The 21094-nt window shown below is 36.2% G+C and overlaps 1 protein-coding gene across 9 annotated transcripts in view; it reads left to right on the top strand.

The window, feature by feature from the left end:
• CCDC138 (coiled-coil domain containing 138) overlaps nt 1–17284 on the top strand; it is a 205561-nt gene extending 188277 nt beyond the window's left edge. For 6 of the 9 annotated variants that reach the window (XM_037070554.1, XM_037070514.1, XM_037070522.1 and 3 more), the window contains one exon: nt 1119–1841. In XM_037070554.1, the coding sequence (XP_036926449.1) occupies nt 1119–1284 (166 nt within the window). In that variant the 3' untranslated portion in view covers nt 1285–1841. Of the gene's footprint in view, nt 1–1118; nt 1842–17020 lie in introns of those variants that run through there. The other 3 variants (XM_037070489.1, XM_037070506.1, XM_037070482.1) reach the window with 3 other exon arrangements.
• Nucleotides 17285–21094: the final 3810 nt, after the last annotated feature.

Raw genomic sequence — 21094 nt, 5'->3', positions numbered from 1 at the left:
AAATAATCTTGTCTTTGGCTTGCATTGTTCAACAGGAGATGGTGGATATTTTAATTCTTCAAATGATGATATTTTTGCTCCAAGTTTGTGCATGAAAAGAATGAAAATTAAATCAATATTTATAAATACCCTATACAATTCTGGTTTTATTTTGTTTCTTAATGTCTTTTTTAGGCTACTTTCTAACAGTAAAGCACCGGTAATTTGTTTTGCAGAATCCTTGTATCAATTACACTTTCCAAATCATTGTCTTTCTTTTCTTGAAGACTGAGTCTAACATGACTGCATTGATTTATAATCAGTACATTCTCAGTAAGGCTTGCTATGGTCTAACAGGAAGCTACAATTACATTACTTAGGTTTAATTCTTTCTTAGCTATTAAATCATGATTTTTTTTCTAAGTAGTGATTACAAAGTACAAGTATATACTTAGGACAAAGTGTTTTACTCTCTGTGATGTCTTTTATACCTTCTGTTTATTTCAGACTTAGATAAAGTTAATCAGAACAAAACTTGAATGAGAGAGTTGAGAATAGTTGATGCTGAAGCAATTTTGCTTGAAGTAACTATTTAAAACCGCAAAAATGAAATTATTTTGTATCAAGTGGATGGTTATTATTATTTGATGATTTTTCTCAAGATATAAGTATATGTAGATAGGAAATAGTAAATATATAATCAGATATAATTTTAACTAATTGATAATAAAGCTAATGACTCACTAGTAGAAAGAGAATTGTTGAGAAAGTATTTTGGAGGAAAGGCAAAAGGTAAACCAATATTCTACTACTTTAAAAAACCCAACTTACTTAAAATAAGATAATCAAGTATTTGACTCTTTTTAGTGGTTAGAAAAAAACAATTCTCAAGGGTAGTGATAGTGAATAGGGTGCAGTTCTCAGGATTATGAAACATTTTATTTTTTCTTTGAATACATTTTCACTTAATCTATAAACCCATTTTATTTGTCTTGGCATGGTAAGTCTTTAATTACATATATTCTTTGCTATATTTAAAAACATACCATTTTTTCACATTTATACATTATCTTTCAATGTCATTACAGATGAACTCTGTAACTGGGTATAATTAAATTAATATACTTATTCTCTTACAGGAGTAATAAAAAGTTCTTTGAACTCTTTACAATTCATCTGATGCTCCAGGAAATACAAAGAACCACACATCCAGAGCATGCCTTTCTCTGTATTAATTTAAATTCAACTCTGTTTAATTTGGGTTTAATGAAATGCAATTCTCTGGCCTCCAATGGAAGCCATTAGACAGGCTTTATTATTATTTCATATATATTATATATGTGTTGCTAATTTGTAAGATTGCAAAAATCGTCAAACTAAAGGTGTACCAAGTGAAGTTTTCAGTAGCATCATTTATCATGAAAAATAAAGTAAAAATTTTTTTAACTTTAAAAATAAAATTTATAGAAGCTCTGAAATGTATGGAATGTTACAGTTCAACTAAGGCAGTACTAATGTGCAAACTAGAATTTCCAGAATTAATAACACTGGGGTTATTTTTTGTAACTGCTTTAGAAAAGTTCTTAAAAATTATGTGATTATTTGGAATAAAACTGGTGTTTATGTGGGGACAGAGTTAGATTATGTTGTCATTCTGTGTTCTTAATCTATTAGAAATCGCTCTGAACAGTGTGGATCAGTTGGTTGGGCACTGTCCCAAAAAGCAAAAGGTCACTGGTTCAATTCCCTGTCAGGGCACATGCCTGGGTTATGGGTTTGGTCCTCAGCCAGGGCTCATGCGAGAGGCAAGTGATTGAGGTTTCTTGCTCACACTGATATTTCATTCCCTCTTTCTTCCCTTCCTTCCCGTCTCTCTAAAAAATAAATAAATAAAATCTTAGTATCGCGGTTTGATTCCCAGTCTGGGCACATGCCTGGGTTGCAGGCCAGTTCCCAGTGGGGGACACATGAGAGGCAACCATACATTGATATTTCTCTCCCTCTCTCCTTCCCTTCCCCTTTAAAGATAAATAAATAAAATAAAAAAAGAAAGATAAATAAATAAAATCTTTAAAAATATACATTAGAAATTTCTCCTTTTGGAAACAGGACAAAGGAGAGTTTGATGATTTTTGGAAGCAAAGGTGCATAATTTTTAACTACTGTCTTCATATTAAAACTTTTCTATATATTGTAGATTCCAAAATACTGATATTTTATTGTGCTGTTCATGGAGTATATTAGCAAAAGAATTTTTTATTTTTTTCTAGTTTTATTTTTCTAAAATAATTTATTATTGAAACATGTATGCACAAAATAAAAAATTTACACTGAAAAATAAAAATTTCATAATTCCAGCACCAATACCCAGAGATATTTCCTGCTATAGCCAAAGATGAATGGAGTAGCCAGAAACAAAACTATTCTATCACTGATACTTCAGAAAATAGAATAAGTGTTAACAGAAGAAAAGACTAGTTTTCTCAGAACACAGAGTACCAGTAAGAGAGTGGATGACAGATTTAAAGACAGCAGGAAGTTTTTTTTCTTTTTTTGTTTTCATTAGTGTAAGATAATAAGATCTGGAGCTGTGAGAAGACTAAAGACAGATCCAGAAGAAGTCAAAAGGCTAACACCAACAGCTGAGACAAATTTTACTTCACTGTCCTTAAGAAGTTGCATTTTATTGTTTTCTGTTATTTTTATTGTGTTTTCTGTTTTTTTTTCCATTTAGTTCTTTTTCTTTTGTTTCTTTGACTCCATTGTTTGATTGGTTTCCTTTATTCTCCCTTTCATATTGCATTTTAATTTTTCTTTCACTTGTATTCAAATAACACATTACTCTTGGTCTTTTGCTATTTATTCTTTTTATTCAGATTATATGTCCCTTATCATATTGTTATTCCAACAACAGCACCCTTCCCTGGTCTTAATCCATTTCAGCATTTTCCTGAACTTTATTACTGTTGTTGATAACTTTATTCTCTCACACACTATGCCTAGTTTCTATCCCTTACTCTCACTGTATCTCACCTTAACCTCACATCAGTGCTCTGCTTTCTAAAGTCACCTCACATTCTTTTTCCCTTCTAATAAGAGTGTTACCTCTTTCACCTTTTATAAAAAGTGGCTAGGTGGGTGAAATATCACAGTTGTTGCTGTACTTCTCCACAGGATCTCTAATCTGTTGTGGACTTGTTAGTACTTTAAATTCCATGGAATACTTTCCACTGTCTTACTCCATTTGGCCTTTGCACTGCCCCTTAACACATACAAGGTAGGAGTTGTGAATATTAGTAAACCCGCTGGAGGGGAGAGGCCACCAACAAGTAAAGCCCAAGTGCAACAAGAGAGTTCACACAAATGGAAGAAAGAGCAACCCTAGAACATCCAGATGGGAGATCAAAGAGACAGCACCACTGACTCCCACAGAACTCCTACCATAGGAGTTTACCTTACAAAGACAGCTGGCAATGCAGAGCATTGGGAATTGCAGAAACAAAAAGAGACACCTAAAATGGAGAGACAAAGAAACAACCCGCAATAAAAAAGGAATGCAAGACTCTCCAGTAAAAGAGCTAAATGAAATGTAGGCAAACAAACTATAAGATATAGAATTCAAAAGAATGGTTATAAGGATGCTGAAGGAACTCACAGATTACTACAAGGAACTGAGTGAGAAGTACAACAGTATGAAAAAGGAAATAGAAACTATAAAAAGAACCAGGAAGACATGAAAAATACAATATTGAAATAAAAAATACACTAGAACAAATTACAAGCAGGCTGGATAAAGCAGAGACCCAATTAGTGAGCTTGAAGACAAACTATAAAGAAATACGAAGGTAGAGCAGAAACACACACAAAAAAGACTCAAAAACTATGAAAATAATTTAAGTGAACTGCAAGACAACATGAAATGCAACAACATTTGGATCATAAGAAAACCAGAAGAAAAGGGGCAAGGGCTAGAAACCCATCAAAAAAGTAATGTCAGAAACTTCCCAAACCTGGAGAGGGAAAAAAACAGGAAAGTTCAGGAAGCACAGAGGATCACCATCAAAATGAACCCAAAAAGGCCTACTCTAAGACATATCACAATTAAAATGCCAAGTTTTAAAATGCCAGAAATACAAATGGGAAAAATGAATAAGTATATATCAGTAGTAAGTTTAAATGTTAATGGGTTAGAGGTTCCGATCAAAAGACACAGGGTAGGTACATGGCTAAGAAAATATGACCCACATATATGCTGCCAACAAGAGACCCAGCTCAGAACAAAAGACCTACACAGACTGAAAATGAAGGGTTAGAAAAAAAATATTCTAAGCAAATGGACAGGGAAGAAAGCTGATATAACAATACTGATATCAGACAAAATAGACTTCAAAACAAAGGCCATAAAAAGAGATACAGAAGGACACGGCATAATACTCAAGGGAAGAATCCATTAAGTAGACATAAACATTATAAACATATATATACCTAACATAGAAACACCCAAACATATAAAAAAAGTGAACACTTCAAGAAAGATATAGACAGCAATATCTAATAGATACTAATAGGTGATTTTAACACCCCACTGTCAAAACGTACAGATCTTTTTATCACAAAATGTCAATAAGGATATTGCAGTATTGAACAATGCCCTAGATCAAATTGACTTAATATGTATATAATATTATATATATTATATGATAATATATAATGTATATAAATTATATATTATATGATAATATATATAATATATAATATATGATAGTATATCATGTATATATAATATATATATAGTAGATCATATATATATATTATATGAACTTCTGTCCCAAAGAAGCAAAGTACACTTTTTTCAAATGCACATGGGACAGTTTCAGATAGACCACATGACCAGATACAAAACAAGCCTCAACAAATTCAAGAAAATTGAAATCATATCAAGCACTTTTTTGGACAATAAGGGACTGAAACCAGAAACTGACCTCAAGGAAAAAGAAATTCAAAATATTCAAACATGTGGTGACTGAAAGCATGCTCTTAAACAATGAATGGGTGAATATTTGGATCAAGGAAGAAATCAAAATTTTCTGGAAACACATAAAAATGAACACCCAACATCCAAAAATATATGGGATACAGCAAAGGCAGTCCTGAGAGAAAAGTTCATAGAAATATAGGCTTACCTAAAAAAGATAGAAACATTTCAAATAAACAACATAACCCTACATCTACAAGAACTGGGGGAACAACAAACAAAACCCAGAGCAAGTAGAAGGAAGAAAAATGATAGAGAAGAATTAGATGACATAAGGACTAAAAGAACAATTCAAAGAAAAAATTCAGTAAATCCAGGAGCTTGTTCTTTGAAAAGATAAACAAAAATGGGAAACCTTTAAGCAGACATGTCAAAAAAACAGGAGCAAAATAAACAAAATCAGGGATAAAAGAGGAAAGATTACAATGGATACCACAGAAATACAAAGGACTGTAAGAAATTTCTACAAACAATTATATACCAAGAAATTTGAAAAACAGGGTGAAATGGAAAAAGTTTTAGAAAAATATAATCTTCAAAAACTGGACGAAGAAGAAGCAGAAAGCCTGGACAGACCAATAACAGCTGACGAAATCGAAGCAATAATAAACTCCCAACACACAAAAGCCCTGGACCAGATGGTTTCTCAGGAGAATTCTACAAAGCATTTAAGGAAGGGCTAACCCCTGTCACTCATAGACTATTCCAAAAAATCCAAGAACATGGAAGACTCCCAAACTCTTTCTATGAAGCCAGCATCATCCGAACCTCAAATCCAGATAAAGACATAACAAAAAAAGAAAACTACAGGCCAATATGGCTGATGAACAGAGATGCTAAAATCCTGAACAAAATATTGGCAAACCACATCCAGAAGTACATTAAAAAGATACATCATGATCAACTGGGATTCATCCCAAGGATGTAAGGAAAGTACTATATTTGCACATCAAGAAACTAAACATCACATAAAAGGAAAGGCAAAAATTACATGATTATTGTTGTAGACCGTTCTGCCTGGTTCTAGGAATTGTATCTCTACCCCTTGTGAACAAGGGCAAGGAACGACCTTTGGAATGCGAGCTGCAGGAGACAAAGCTTGTCTCTGGTAGCAAATGCTGCCTCAGTTTCCTCTTCCTGCCCCCAAAGCTTGGTCGGGAATCAATGACAGGTAAGACCCCCTCACAGCAGGGGGCAACCTAAGCCACACTCGGTCACTTGGGAGGCCTTCATGGAAGGACTTGGGGGGCTGCAACAAAGAGCAATGGATTCTTGCCCCTGGGCTTTGACAAAGCCTGAGTCCCCATGTTCTCTGGGAGAAGCACTTCCTGGCTCTAATCCCCTTAAGCCTGAATACCTGTTGGGGAGGAGTGCAGCTCCTTGTCTTGCTAGAGCATATCCTGGGGAAAAATCTGGCATCACAAAGACTTCCTGATTAACCTTTGAAATCTGCTCTGTTAAGAGTGCTTTCATTCTTATGTTAAGGGTTTGAGCAGGAAACCCTAAAACTCTCTTCCTGAAAGACTCTGACTCATACTAAACCCTCAGATTTCTTTGAAATGTTATCTACTGTTTGATCCTTGCCACCCTGTATTTCTGTGTATTACAACCCAATAAAAGCCCCTGGAGGAGGGAGCTCAATGCCTTTTTCCCCTGAGAAACTGGCTACTGTTCGTGGCCATTTTCCTCTGGGAAAATGGCCACGTCTCCTCCCCAAGCAGATCACATCATGTCTCAGCCATATTTACTCTTGTCCATGGCACACAGGGGGACTTGGGAGGAAAATCGTTCCCACAGATTGTATCAATAGATGTGGAAAAAGCATATGATAAAGTACAACTCCCATCTATAATAAAAATAGCAAAGTGGGAGTATAGGGAACATTCCTCAACATAATAAAGATCATATGTGAGAAACCTACAGCTAACACCATACTCAATGGGCAAAAACTGAAAGCTTCCTCATTAAGATCAGGAACAAGGCAAGGATGTCTGCTTTCACCACTTCTATTCAACATAGTATTGGAAGCCCTAGCCAGATATCAGATAAGAAAAATAAATAAAAGGCATCTAAAGTGGAAAAGAGGAAATAAAAATATCATTGTTCACAGATGACATGATACTGTATATAGAAATCCTATAGACTGCACCAATAACTACTCGACCTAATAAGTGAATTTTGGGAAAAGCGGAAAACAAAGTATTCAGAAATCAAAGGCATTTTTATATACCTGCTGCAGCCCGCTGCAGCAAGCGTGATCACGAGGTGAGGCGAGGGACTTAAAAAATGGAGAGGACCATAAGCTCTGCTGGCAAAATGGCGAATTTATTCAAGGAACAGCTGTCTTAAATACAAACTGTTAATGCCTAAAGCAAGACTGCAGGGAACTAGAAACAATGTTGTTTTTCAAAGTTCGAGCACTCCCTTAAGCTATCAAAAGGGCAAGAAGTTCTCATAACCATCTGGGAACATGACACCTGCGCCAGGGTCTTGTTGTGTCTTTCAAGGCTGGGAACTAGAAGGTTAGGAAAGTGTCAAGGTACCCGCCGGCTCCAGGGACCAGAAACCAAGTTCATCCACCATTCTCACAGTGGAGAACTCTGTCCTTGGTCCCCTTATGGCCTGGCAGGCCCCCACATATACCAACAATGAAATAACAGAAACAGAAATCAGCCCTGGCTGGTGTGTTGAGCGCGGGCCTGTGAACCACATGATCATGGTTCGATTCCCAGTCAGGGCACATGCCTGGGTTGCAGGCGAGTTCCCAGCAGGGGATGCAGTTCCTAGCAGGGGGCACAGGAGAGGTAACCATACATTAGTATTTCTTTCCCTCTCTCCTTCCCTTCCCCTCTAAAGATAAATAAATAAAATCTTAAAAAATAAAAAAAAAACAGAAATCAGGAAAAAATCTCATATGATACAGCAACAAGAAAAATAAAGGAGCTAGGAATAAAGCTAACCAATGAGATAGAACATCTGTACTCATAAAACTATAAAACTTGGAAGAAACAAATTAAAGAAGACACAAAGAAATGGAAGCATACACCTAGTGCATGTATTAGAAGAATTAACATCATCAAAATGTCCATACTACCCAATGCTATTTAAAGATTGAATGCAGCCCTGGCTGGTGTAGCTCAGTGGATTGAGTGCGGGCCTGAGAACCAAAGGATCACAGTTCGATTCCCAGTCAGGGCACATGCCTGGGTTGCAGGCCAGTTCTCAGCAGGGGACCCAAGAGAGGCAACCATATATTGACATTTCTGTCCCTCTCTTCTTCCCTTCCCCTCTAAAGATAAATAAAATCTTTAAAAAAAGAGATTAAAAAAAGATTGAGTGCAATCTCTATTAAAATACCAATGGCATATTTCACAGATATAGAACATTTTGAAAATTTATATGGAATCATAACCCCAAATAGGTGTAGCAATTGTGACAAAAAGGAACAAAGTAAAGATTCATGCTACCTGACATCAAACTATATTACAAGGCCACAGTAATCAATATAGTCTTTTACTGGCATAAGAACAGACACATAGATCAATGGAACAGCATGGAGAGCCCAGGGTAGTGTTGTTTAGCGGATTTGAATGACAGGCTGTGAACTAAAGGGTCACCAGTTTGATTCCCACTGTAGGGCACATTCCTTGCTTTTGAGTCAGGACCACTGTATGGGTTGTTTGAGAGGCAACCACATATTGATGTTTCTCTCCCTTTCTCCTTCCTTCCCCTCTGTAAAAATAAGTAAAATCTTTTAAAAAAGAGAGAATAGAGAGCCCAGAAATAAACCCAAGTCTCTGGTCAATTAATATAAGATAAAATGGGCAGAAGCATAAAATGGAGTAAAATTAGCCTCTTCAACAAAGGGTGTTGAGAAATCTGGAGAGTTACATGAGAAAAATAAAACTTGACCTCCAACTTACACCATACACAAAAATAAACTTAAGATGAGTAAAAGACTTAAATATAAGTCGTGATACCACAAAAGCCTTAGAGGAGAACATAGGTTGCAAAATCTCAGATATTCCACGCAGCAATATTTTCACTGATATATTCCCTGGAGCAAGGGACATAAAGGAAAGAATAAACATGGGATCTCATTAAAATAAAAAGCTTCTGCATGGATAAAGAAAACATCAGCAAAATGAAAAGGGAACCAACCATATGAGAAAATATACTTGCCAAAGATACCTTGGACAAGTGTTTGATCTCCAGAATATATAAATAACTCACACGACTCCACTGCAGGAACATAAACAATCTAATTACAAAATGGGCGAAGGACCAGAATAGACACTTCAAGGAAGACATACAGAAGGCCTAGACACATTTGAAAGGATGCGCAGTATCACTAGCCATTAGAGAGATGAAAATTAAAACCACAGTGAGATACCACTTCACAATGGTCAGGTGGCCATCATAACCAAATCAACAAACAATAAGTGCTAATGAGGTTGTGATGAAAAGGGAACCCTAGTACATTGTTGGTTGGAATGCAGACTGGTGCCAGTACTGTGGAGAACAGTATTGAATTTCCTGGGAAAACTAAAAATGGAACTGCCTTTTGACCTGGCAATTCTACTGCTGAGATTATACCCTCAGAGTTTTGAAACACTAATTCAAAAGAAACTATGCATCCCAATGTTCATAGCAGCACAAATTGCAATAGCCAAATGCTGGAAGCAGACTAAGTGCCCATTAAGTATTAGCAGATAAAAAAACTGGTACATTTATAAAATGGAATACTATACAGAAGAAGGAAGGAGTCCTACCCTCTGGGACAGCATGGATGAAACTGAAGACTATTATGGTAACTGAAGTAAGCCAGGTAGTGAAAGACAAGTACCATATGATCTCACCTATAAGTGGAACATAAGCAACAAAACAAACAAGCAAGCAAAATATAACCAGAGACATGGAAATAAACTAATCATAAGCAGAGTGAAGAGGGGGCGGAGGATAGTAGGGAAAGAAGGGAAAGGGTCATCAAAAAGAACATGTATAAAGGACCCATGGACAAAACCAAAGTGGGGAAGGATTGTGGGTGGGAGGTGGGGGTGAGTCAGGAGGGAAAAGTGGTGTTGGAAAGTGGAGGCAACTGTACAAGAACAAGAACAAAAAAGAAATTCTATTTGTGCTGAAGAATTTGCTAAAATCTCGTTTGGTTCTGGTTATATGCAAGGATTTTCAAACTCCATGATTAGATGCATAGATTGAAGTGTTAATTGAGGCCAATAAGTTAACAGATGTTACATGGTTTCTTTGTTTTAGAGATTTGTGGATTACATGTATTGTAGAACATTGTGCCTGCATGTTTTAGTGAGAATGTTTCTTTGCCTGAAGGAATAGGTTGCTGAGTAGGGTGAACCAAAGCCGCCTTCTATTTAGAAAATATCACCATAACAGTGCCACTAAGAGTTTTATATTTGGAAGCCTTAGTTTCTGAATATCTCTTCAGAAATATAATCTTTCCTACCAAGTGCTCATTTAAGAACTCATCATTTTTTTTGAAAGATTTTATTTATACTTATCTTTAGAGGGGAAGGGAAGGAGAGTGGGAGAGAAATATCAATGTATGGTTGCCTCTCATGGGTCCCCTGCTGGGAACTGACCTACAACCCAGGCATGTGCCCTGACTGGGAATCGAACCGCGATCATGTGGTTTGCAGGCCCACGCTCAATCCACTGAGCTACACCAGCCAGGGATAAGAACTCATCATTTTTTGAAGGTTTGGAAGTGTTTACTGCAGAAACTCATGTCTATACCTTTTAACTTCCTAACAAACACTAATTTCAACTCTCCTTACCACCCTCATGCCAGGGTAACTTTCACACAGAAATCCAACCCAATGTCATAACTAAGAGCAATCATTGTCTATGTGTTTTCTCTGACTATAATGTTGGTTCAGTCCTTAATTACAATAAATGCCAACCATGAAGCTTAATATAACTACAATTCAAATGTTACAACAAGCATGATAGAGTTAAACACTTTAGTTAACCTAGGTATCTATACATCAAGGAAAGTGAGAACTGTGTGCACTTTGCATTCTAACAGTCTCTCATTTAAAACTAATGTCAACTTTTCACTTCACCTTAATTCTCAATTGTGCTCTCTCAAGTTAATGTAAAGCAAAAGATAAAGTAAACCACAAAATTTCCCATTAATTTATCATGATTTCCCAATTTTCAGTCCTTGTCTTCAGATAACTCTTTTATTTCTTTCTGCATCCAGATTCAACAATCCATTGATTCAACAATTAATGATAAGAATTCTGTTTAGAAAGCATATTTGTACTGAAGTATATACTGAAATCTCATTTGGTGCCAGTTAAATGTATGGGTTTTGCAACATTTTATGACTAGGTCCACAGATGGAAGTAATCATTTAGGCCAATAAGTTCACTGATTTATGAATGATTTTCTTGTCAGTTTTAGAACCTTGTGGATTACAAATGTTATAAACACTATACCTGCATGTCTTAGTGAGAATATGTTTCTTTGACTGAAAAGATAAGTTGCTGAGTAAGGTGAGCCAGAACCTTCTATTTAGAAAATGTGACTGTAACATAATGTCACTAAGAGTTACAGAATGGGAATGAAATATTAGTTTCTGAATAAGCTTAGTTTCTGAATATTTCTTCAGAAATATAATCTTTCCTAACAAGCAGTCATTGAAGAACACAGTGTTTTTGATGGTTTAGAATAATTTCCTGCAAGTGGTTTAAATTCCCAAGTGGAATTGAGGTGTTCAAACACTCCACTACACTTTTATCAGAATGAAATGCACTTGGAGGATGACAAGTGGACTGTTATGTTCATATTCACAAAGCTGTACTGTCCAAGACATGTAGTAGACACTACAAGCCTGTCTTAGGTGGGAGACATTTTTCTGGTGGGAAGAATACATTAAAGAAAACTGTGGGCCAGTAGCTTATTCCACTTCAAAACTGATATAGTTGTATGAATCCATTGACCTTGTTTGGTATGGTACAGTAATTTTAAAAGCTCTTTAGCAGTCATACTAACCAATGAAGTGATCATATATCCAAAAGATACTTCAACAGATCTTCACAGAACAACAGTACTTATTATTTCACACACCACTAGCTTTCAGTACACACTTCAGTGAGTACATGTACATGGTGTATAAACACTGAAGAAGACTTTGACTGAAAACCTGCATTGTACAAAATATTCTTATTTCCAAGTGGTTTTGAGGTGTTCAGTACTTCACTACAGTTTTATCAAAGTGAAATGCACATAGAGGGCAACAAGTGGACTCTGATGTTCATATTCCCTATGATATTCATAAATATGTATAAGCCAAATCATGTAGTAGAGTATATAGGCATGTCATAGTTGGGGGAAGCATTGCTGCTTGGAAGAATACATGACAAAAAAAACTGTGGGCCCTTACTCTACTTCAAAACTGATAGTCTTATGAATCATTGACAATTTCCAACATAGAACAGTGATTTTAATAGCTCTTTAGCAATCAAACTTACTATGTAAGTGATTATATTTCACAAAGATACTTCAATAGATCTTCACAAAACAATACTTATGATATCAGACACGACCAGCATTCATCCAATACTGAAATGAGTACATGTACATGGTGTATAAAGGCTGCCAAAGTGTTTTCACAAAAACCCGCTTCATATGAAATATACTTATTCCCAAGTGGTTTTGAGATGTTCAGACTTTTCACTAGTTATTTCACAGTGAAATGCACTTGGAGGACAAGTGGACTGTTACCTCATACTCACTGTGATATTCACAAACCTGTATACTTCTAGTCATGTAGTGCTATACATGTACATCCTGCATGGATTAGGCTTTTCTGCTTGTAAGAATACATTACAGAAAACTGACCCAGAAATGTATTCTACTTCAAAACTGTCACAGTTGAAGGAATCAAATGATGGAATTCCACATGAAACACTGATTTTAATAGGTCTTTAGCAATTAAACTTACCACTTTGTGGTAAGTTTAAACTTTGGAATCATATTTCACAAAGATAATCAGAACTTCACAGTACAGTACTTAATATCTCAGACACTACTTTCATCATACAGTGAAATGAGTACATGTACATGGAGTGTAAATGCTGCAGATGTATTTGCATGGACCCCACTTCATAAGAAATATACTTATTTCCAAGTGCTTTTTAAGTTTTCAAATATTTTGCTACACTTTTATCATAGTGAAATACACTTGGAGGATGACAAGTGGACTATTATGTTCACATTCACATTTATATTCACATCTAGTAGCTTGTACATACATGTCCTAGGTGGGGTACACATTTCTTGGAAGAATACATTACAGAATATGTGGCCAGAAGCTTGTTCTTCAAAACTGGCATAATCATGATACCATTGACTGTTTTACATATGAAAATACAGTGCATTTAATACCTATTTAGCATTGAAACAACACTGAAATGATCATATTTCACAATGATACTTCACCAGATCTTCACAGAAGAAAACCTATTATCTCAGACACTACTAGAATTCATCATTTACTGAAATGAGTGCATGTACATAGAGCATAAGTGCTACAGAAGTGTTTTCAAGAAAACCTGCTTTGTTATGAAATGTACTTATTTTCAAGTGATTTTAAGATGTCCAAACATTTCCCCACCATTTTATCAAAGTGAAATGCACTGACCGAGAGGATGATGTACTGTTATGTGTATATTCACTTTGATGTTTATTAACTTGTATACTCCCACTCAGGTAGTGCTCTACATGCACGTGTAGGTGGGTTGTGGTTTTCTGCTTGGAAGAATATATTACAGAAAACTGTGAGCTAGAAGACTATTCTACTTCAAATTGACATAGTCATATGAATTCATTGTCAGTTTTGCACATGAGCAGTGATTTTAATACCTATTCAGCAATCAAATTTACCACTGAAGTGTTCATATTTCACCAAATATTCCCAGAACAGCACTTATTATCTCAGACACCATCAGCATTCATAAAATACTTAAATGAGTCCATGTACATAGCATATAAATGCTGCATAAGTGTTCACATGAAAACTCTCTTGGTAGGAAATACACTTATTTCTGAATGGTTTTGAGGAGTTTGAACATCTCAACAGTTTTATCAGAATAAAATACTCATGGGGGATGACAAGTGGAAGGTGATGTTCATATTCACTTTGATATTTAAATATCTGTATACTCCCAGTCACATGGTACACCACACAGGCATGTCCTAGGTTGGGTTTGCTTTTCTGCTGGAAAGAATATGTTACAGAGAACTGTGGGCCAAAGCTTATTCTACTTCAAAACTGATGTAGTCATATGAATCTATTTACTGTTTAGCACACGGGACACTGATTTTAATAGCTCTTATCAATCACACTCACCACAAAAGTGATCACATTTCAAAACGATACTTCAACAGACCTTCACAGAACAGTACTTATTATTTCAAACACAGCTAGTATTCATCACATACTGAAATGAGTACATGTAGCTGGCATATAAACTCTGTAGAAGTTTTTGTATGAAAACCTGCTTCGTATGAAATATATTTCCAATTGGTTTTGAAGTGTTCAAACATTTCACTAGACTTAGAGAGAAATGTACTTGGAGGATGAAAAGTATACTGTTATGTTCATATTCACTTTGATATTTAAGCTATATTCTAACTCATGTAGTGCTATATATGCATGTCCTGTGTGGGTTGTGCTTTTTGCTTGGAAGAATACATTACAGAAAACTGTGAGCCAGAAACTTATTATACTTCAAAACTGACATAGTTGTTATGAATCCATTGACATTTTTGTACATTGAACACTGATTTTAATAGGTATTTAGCAATCAAACTTACCACAAAAGTGAAAAAGTGATCATATGAAAAAGAACATATTTTACAAAGATTGTTCACCAGATGTTCACTACTGTGTTCAGTACTTACTATCTCACTAGCATTCATAAAATAGCCAAAATGAATACATGTATATGTGGTATAAATGCTGCAGAAATATTTCCATTAAACCCACTTTATACAAAATATACTTATTCTCATGTGTTTTTCAGGTGTTCAAACAATTTGCTAGAGTTTTATGAGAGTGAAACGCACTAAATGGATTGTTATATTAACTTTCACATTTATATTCACTGAGCTCTATAACCAAGTCATATAGTAGACTGTACATGCATGTCCTATGTGGGGTATGCATTTCTGCTGGGAAGAATATATTACATAAAACTGGGGGCAGAAGCTCATTCTACATCAAATGGACATAGTGATATGAAACCATGGACTGTTCTGCACATGAAACAGTGATTTTAATACCTATTTAACATTCAAATTTACCACTGAAGTTATATTTCACAAATATATTTCATGAGATCTTCACAGAACAGTGCTTATTATCTCAGACACCACCTGCATTCATAAAATAATGAAATGTGTACATGTTTATGGTGGATAAATGCTGCAGAAGTTTTTTGAAGGAAACTGGTTTGTACAAAATGTACTTAGTCCCAAGTGGTTTTGAATTGTTCAAACATATATGTACAGTATTGTTAGAATGAGATGTACTTGGAGAATGACAGGTGGACTGTTGTGTTCATATTCACATTCATATTCACTAAGCTGTATAGTACAAGTCATGTAGTAGACTGTACATGCATGTCCTATATGAGGTACGCATTTCCCCTTGGAAGAATGGGGAAAATGGTGACAACTGTATTTAAACAACAGTAAAAAAAAACCATGAGGAAACAATGCATTACAGAAAGTGGGGGCCCAAAGGTCACGCTACTTAAATCTGACACAGTTGTAAGAAACCAGTGACAGTATTTCACATGAAACATTTAAATACCTGTTTAGCATTCAAACTTATCACTGCAGTGATCATATTTCAAAAAGATACTTCATCAGGTCTTCATGGAATAGTCCTTATTATCTTACACACCACTAGAATTCATCATGTACTGAAATGATACCTGTATATGGTGTTACAAATGCTTCACATGGTTTTTCCCCAAAATGCAATTTGTATGAAATTTTCTCATTCCCACGTGGTTTTGAAGTGTTCAAATACTTCACTACAGTCTTATTAGAGTGAAATGTCTTTGAAGCCCGGCAAGTGAACACTTATGTTCATATTCACCATGAGATTCACAAAACTGCACAGTCCAAGTGACATGGTAGACAGAACATGCATGTCCTAGTTGGGGTACAATTTTCTGCTTGGAAGAATACATTGCAGAAAGTGGTCTAGATGCCTATTCTACTTCAAAACTGACACAGTCCGAGTTTTCTATTCACTCTTTTGCCCATGGAAGAGTGATTTCGGTAGCTTTTTCATGATCAAACTTACCACAGAAGTGATGTTTCACAAATATGTCAACAGATCTGTTGAAAACAGCACTTACAATCTCATACAGAACTAGAATTCATCGTGTACTTAAATTAGTAACTGTGCATAGTGTTACAATGCTGCAAATGGGTTTTCACAAAAATATGCTTCATACAAAATTTTCTCATTTGCCAGTGGTTTTGAGGTGTTGGAACACTTCACTACAGTGTTATGAGAGTGAAATGCACTTGGAGTGTGGCAAGTGGACTGTTAGGTTCATATTCACTTCTACATTCACAACCTGGATCCTCCAAGAAGGTGGTAGACTGTACAGGCATGAACTTGGTGGGATATGCTTTTCTGCTTGGGAGAATAAATAGCAGCAAACTGTGGTCCAGATGTTTATTGTTTCAAAACTGACACAGTCCTAGTATTTCATTCACTCTTTTGCCCATGGAACAGTGATTTCAGGAGCTCTTTCACTATCAAACTTATCAGTGGAGTGATCATGTTTTACAAAGATACATACACAGGTCTGATGAAGACAGCATTTTTCTTCTATACTCCTAGAAATCACTGTGTACTGCAATGAGTACCAGTCCATGCAGTACAAATGCTGCATATTGGTTTTCCTGAACACCCACTTCATATGAAATCTTCTCATTCCCCAGATGGTTTCGAGATGTTCAAACACTTCACTACAGTATTATCAGGGTGAAGTGCACTTGGAGTATGATGAGTGGACATGCAAGTTCATATTCACTTTGACACTCACAAACTTGGATGGTCCAAGTCATGTATTATATTGCACATGCATGTCCTAGTTGGTGTAAGCTTTTCTACTTGGAAGAATAGATTGGAGAAAACTGTGGTCCAGAAATTTATTCTACTTCAAAACTGACATAGTCCTAGTTTTCCACTCACTCTTTTGCCCACGGAACAGTGATTTCAGTATTTTTTCACTATCAGACTTACCACTGATGTGATCATGTTTCACAAAGTACTTCAACAGATCTGCCCCAAAATGCACTTTTCATCTCATACACCAATAGAACTCACAATGTACTTAAATGAGTAACTGCACATGGTGTTACAAACTCTGCAGTTGGGTTTTCCCCTAAATCCACTCTGAAATTTTCTTGTTTCCTAGTGCTTTTGAGGTATTCAAACACTTGACTACAGTTTTATCAGAATGAAATGCACTTGGAACAGGACAAGTGTTTTCCTAGGTTCAGGTTCACTTTAACATTGACTCACTTGGATAGTCCAAGTAGTATAGGAGAGAGTACATGAATGTCCTAGCTGAGGTAAACTTGTGGTTGGAAGAATACACTGCAAAATATATGGTCCAGAAGCTTATTCTACTTCAAAATTGACATAGTTCTATGCGTCCATTCACTCTTTTCCCCATAGAACAGTGATTTCAGTAGCAATCTCACTATCAGTCTAACCACTGAAGTGATCATATTTCACAAAGATACTTCAACAGATCTGCTGAAAACAGCACTTATAATCTCAGACACCACTAGAATTCATCAAGAACTGAAATTAGTACCTGTACATGGTTTTACAAACACTCCTGATGGGCTTGTCCAAAAACCTGCTTTGTATGAAGTTTTCCCATTCCCCTGTGGTTTTTAGGTGTCCAAACACTTCACTACTGTATTATCAGAGTGAAATTCACATTGAGCATGGGAAGTAGACTGCTAGTTTCATATTCACTTTGACATTTCCAAATCTGACTAGTCCAAGTCATATAGTACACTGTTCATGCATGTCCTAGTTGGGTACAATTTTCTGCTCTGAAGAATACATTGCCAAAAATTGAGGTCCAGAAATTTATTCTCCTTCAAAACTGACCTCCTATAAACTGACCTCAGTTCACTCTTTTCTCCATGGAACATTTATTTCATTAGGTATTTCACTATCAAACTTGCCATTGCAGTGGTCATGTTTCACAAAGTTACTTCAATAGATCTACCGAAAGCAGCACTTATCATCTCAGACACCACTAGAACTCACCACATACTGAAATGAGTACCTGTACAGGGCATAGCAAATACAGCTTCTGACCTTGTGTGTCTAGGTTCGTTACATGACAAGTTGCAGAAACACTGCTGGAATAGCTTAATCACATCTGCCATTTTGTGTATTAATTATGCTCTAAGTGTGATAGTGTGATGGGGGGCCAGGAAGACACATGGATTATACAGAAAACTCAATTAATCAGAATTCACAAGTCTAACTGCAGCTTTCTGTCCTGAAATGTAGGACCCTGGTTCTATCATGGAGGAACCGTGATGGAAATCTTTCTATATTTATGAAGGTGTTGTAGGTGAGAAATTGAAAGCTCTGAGAAGTTTACAGGTAAGACTGATGATAGGAAAAGGCCCAGTGGAATAGAAAGTTAAAGAAGTTGTTTCACTTCCTCAGTGACAGAAAAATACAGACTTTAGAACTCTTGTAACCAAGCAGCCACAGTTCATAGACAGGCCCCTATTTAGCTTATTTGACTAAATAGAGTTGAGAGAGCAGGATTTTTCCCATCATCTCCAGACTTTCTTAGACTTTGGCATTTGGAAAGCCTATATTAAAACTGTTTCACTCACTATAGACGTGGCTCTAACCTCTTCTTTAAGGCCTGTGGTCAGCCAGTACTGTGGAGCCTCAGGTCAGTTATGGCAGCCCAGAGCAGGCCAACCAAGGTAAGGTCACAACTGTGATCCCACATGGGAATAGTTGTGGTCCTTAACACTTTTCCTGGAGGTGTGGGAGTGGATGAAAATGCAGGTATTTGTTCACAGCATTCTTTTTTTTTTAGTTTTATTTAAAAAAATTTTAAAAATTATTGTTCAAGTAGTTTTCTGTCTTTTACTCCCATTCCAGCCCACCCCCACAATGCTCCCCACCTCCCTCCCATTTCCATCCCCTTTAGTTTTTCTCCATGTGTCCTTTATACTTGTTCCTGTAAATCCTTCCCCCTTTCCTCTGAAATTCCCTCCCCTCTCTCCTCTGGTTCCTGTCAGCCTGTTCTCTATTTGAGTGTCTTTGGTTATATTTTGCTTGCTTGTTTGTTTTGTTGTTTAGGTTTCTGTTAAAGGTGAGATCATATGGTATTTGTCTTTCATAGCAGCACAATTTACAATAGCCAAGAGTTGGAAGCAACCTAGGTGCCCAGCAGTAGATGAATGGATAAAAAAACTATGGTATATTTACACAATGGAATTCTATGCAACAGAAAGAAAGAAGGAGCTCCTATCCTTTGCAACAGCATGGATGGGACTGGAAAGCATTATGCTGAGTGAAATAAGCCAGGCAGCGAAAGACAAATATCACAGCATTCTTTAACGATTATCTGTGGTGTCAGTTAAAATGTCTTTTTATGAATTTTTGTTAATTTTTTCTGTTTGACAACTCACAAGAAGCTTGGAAATTTAAAATAAAATTTCAAAGAATTACCACGTAGTTTTTTGTTAGCCTTTTCTTTGTATCCCAATTTTATGTATATGTGCTCTGATATGTGTTATATTATTCTTCTACATGAATTGTTTAGCTTTTTCTGGATTGTTCAAGAATAAATTAAAATATATTTTTAAAGATTTTATTTATTTATCTTTACAGGGGGAAGGGAAGGAGACAGGGAGAGAAATATCACTGTATGGTTGCCTCTCATGCATCCCCTGCTGGGAACTGGCCTGCAACTCAGGCATGTGCCCTGACTGGGAATTGAACCTCGATTGTCTGCTTTGCAGGCCCGCACTCAATCCACTGAGCTACACCAGCCAGGGCTGAAATATTTTTTATATTTTCTCCTGTTGAAGTAGTCCAGTATAAGTATAAATTTACTTCTTATAAATGCTTTTGCTGTGTCAGTTTTAGTTAACTTGTTTTTCTATGTTCATGTGTCTCAAGGTAGATTATGTGTTCTTTTTTAAGTGTCTGTGTTCTATTGGTTGTATACAAACATGTTGGTAAATCTTCAATTACTTGTGTTGTTTCTGCTTTCTTTTCTTTTTAAAATTATTTTATTGTTGTTTAAGTATAGTTGTCTGCATTTACCCCACACTACTCCCCCAACCCCAACCATCCCCACCTCACACCCATGCTTCCACCCCCTTGGTTTTCTTTATGTGTCCTTTATAGTTGTTCCTGTAATCACTTCCCACTTTTCCCACACTATCCCCTCCTACCTTCCCTCTGGTTACTGTCAGATTGTTCTTAATTTCAATGTCTCTGGTTATATTTTGCTTGTTTGTTTTGTTGATTAGGTTCCACTTAAAGGTGACATTATATGATATTTGTCCCTCACCATCTGTCTTATTTCACTTAACATAGTGCTCTCCAGTGCCATTCAAGCTGTTGCAAAGGGTAGGAGCTCTTCCTTTCTGTTTACTAAGTAGTATTCCATTGTGTAAATGTGCCAGTGTTACTGATCCACTCATTTACTGATGGACACTTAGGTTGCTTCCAGCACTTGGCTATTGTAAATTGTGCTGCTATGAACATTGTCGTGCATAGGTTCTTTTGGATTGGTGCTTCAAGTTCTAATGATATAACCACAGCAGTAGAATTGCTGGGTCAAAAGGCAGCTCAATTTTTAGTTTTTTGATAAAAATCCATACTGTTTTCCACAGTGGCTATACCAGTCTGCATTCCCACCAACAGTGCACTAGGTTTCCCTTTTCTCCACGTCCACTCCAGCACTTGTTGTTTCTTGATTTGGTTATGATGGCCATTCTAAACTG

Source organism: Sturnira hondurensis, unplaced genomic scaffold (assembly GCF_014824575.4).
Source record: "Sturnira hondurensis isolate 20B ecotype Veracruz unplaced genomic scaffold, ASM1482457v3 Scaffold0001304, whole genome shotgun sequence".
NCBI lineage: Eukaryota > Metazoa > Chordata > Mammalia > Chiroptera > Phyllostomidae > Sturnira > Sturnira hondurensis.
This window is presented reverse-complemented; position numbering and strand designations above follow the sequence as displayed.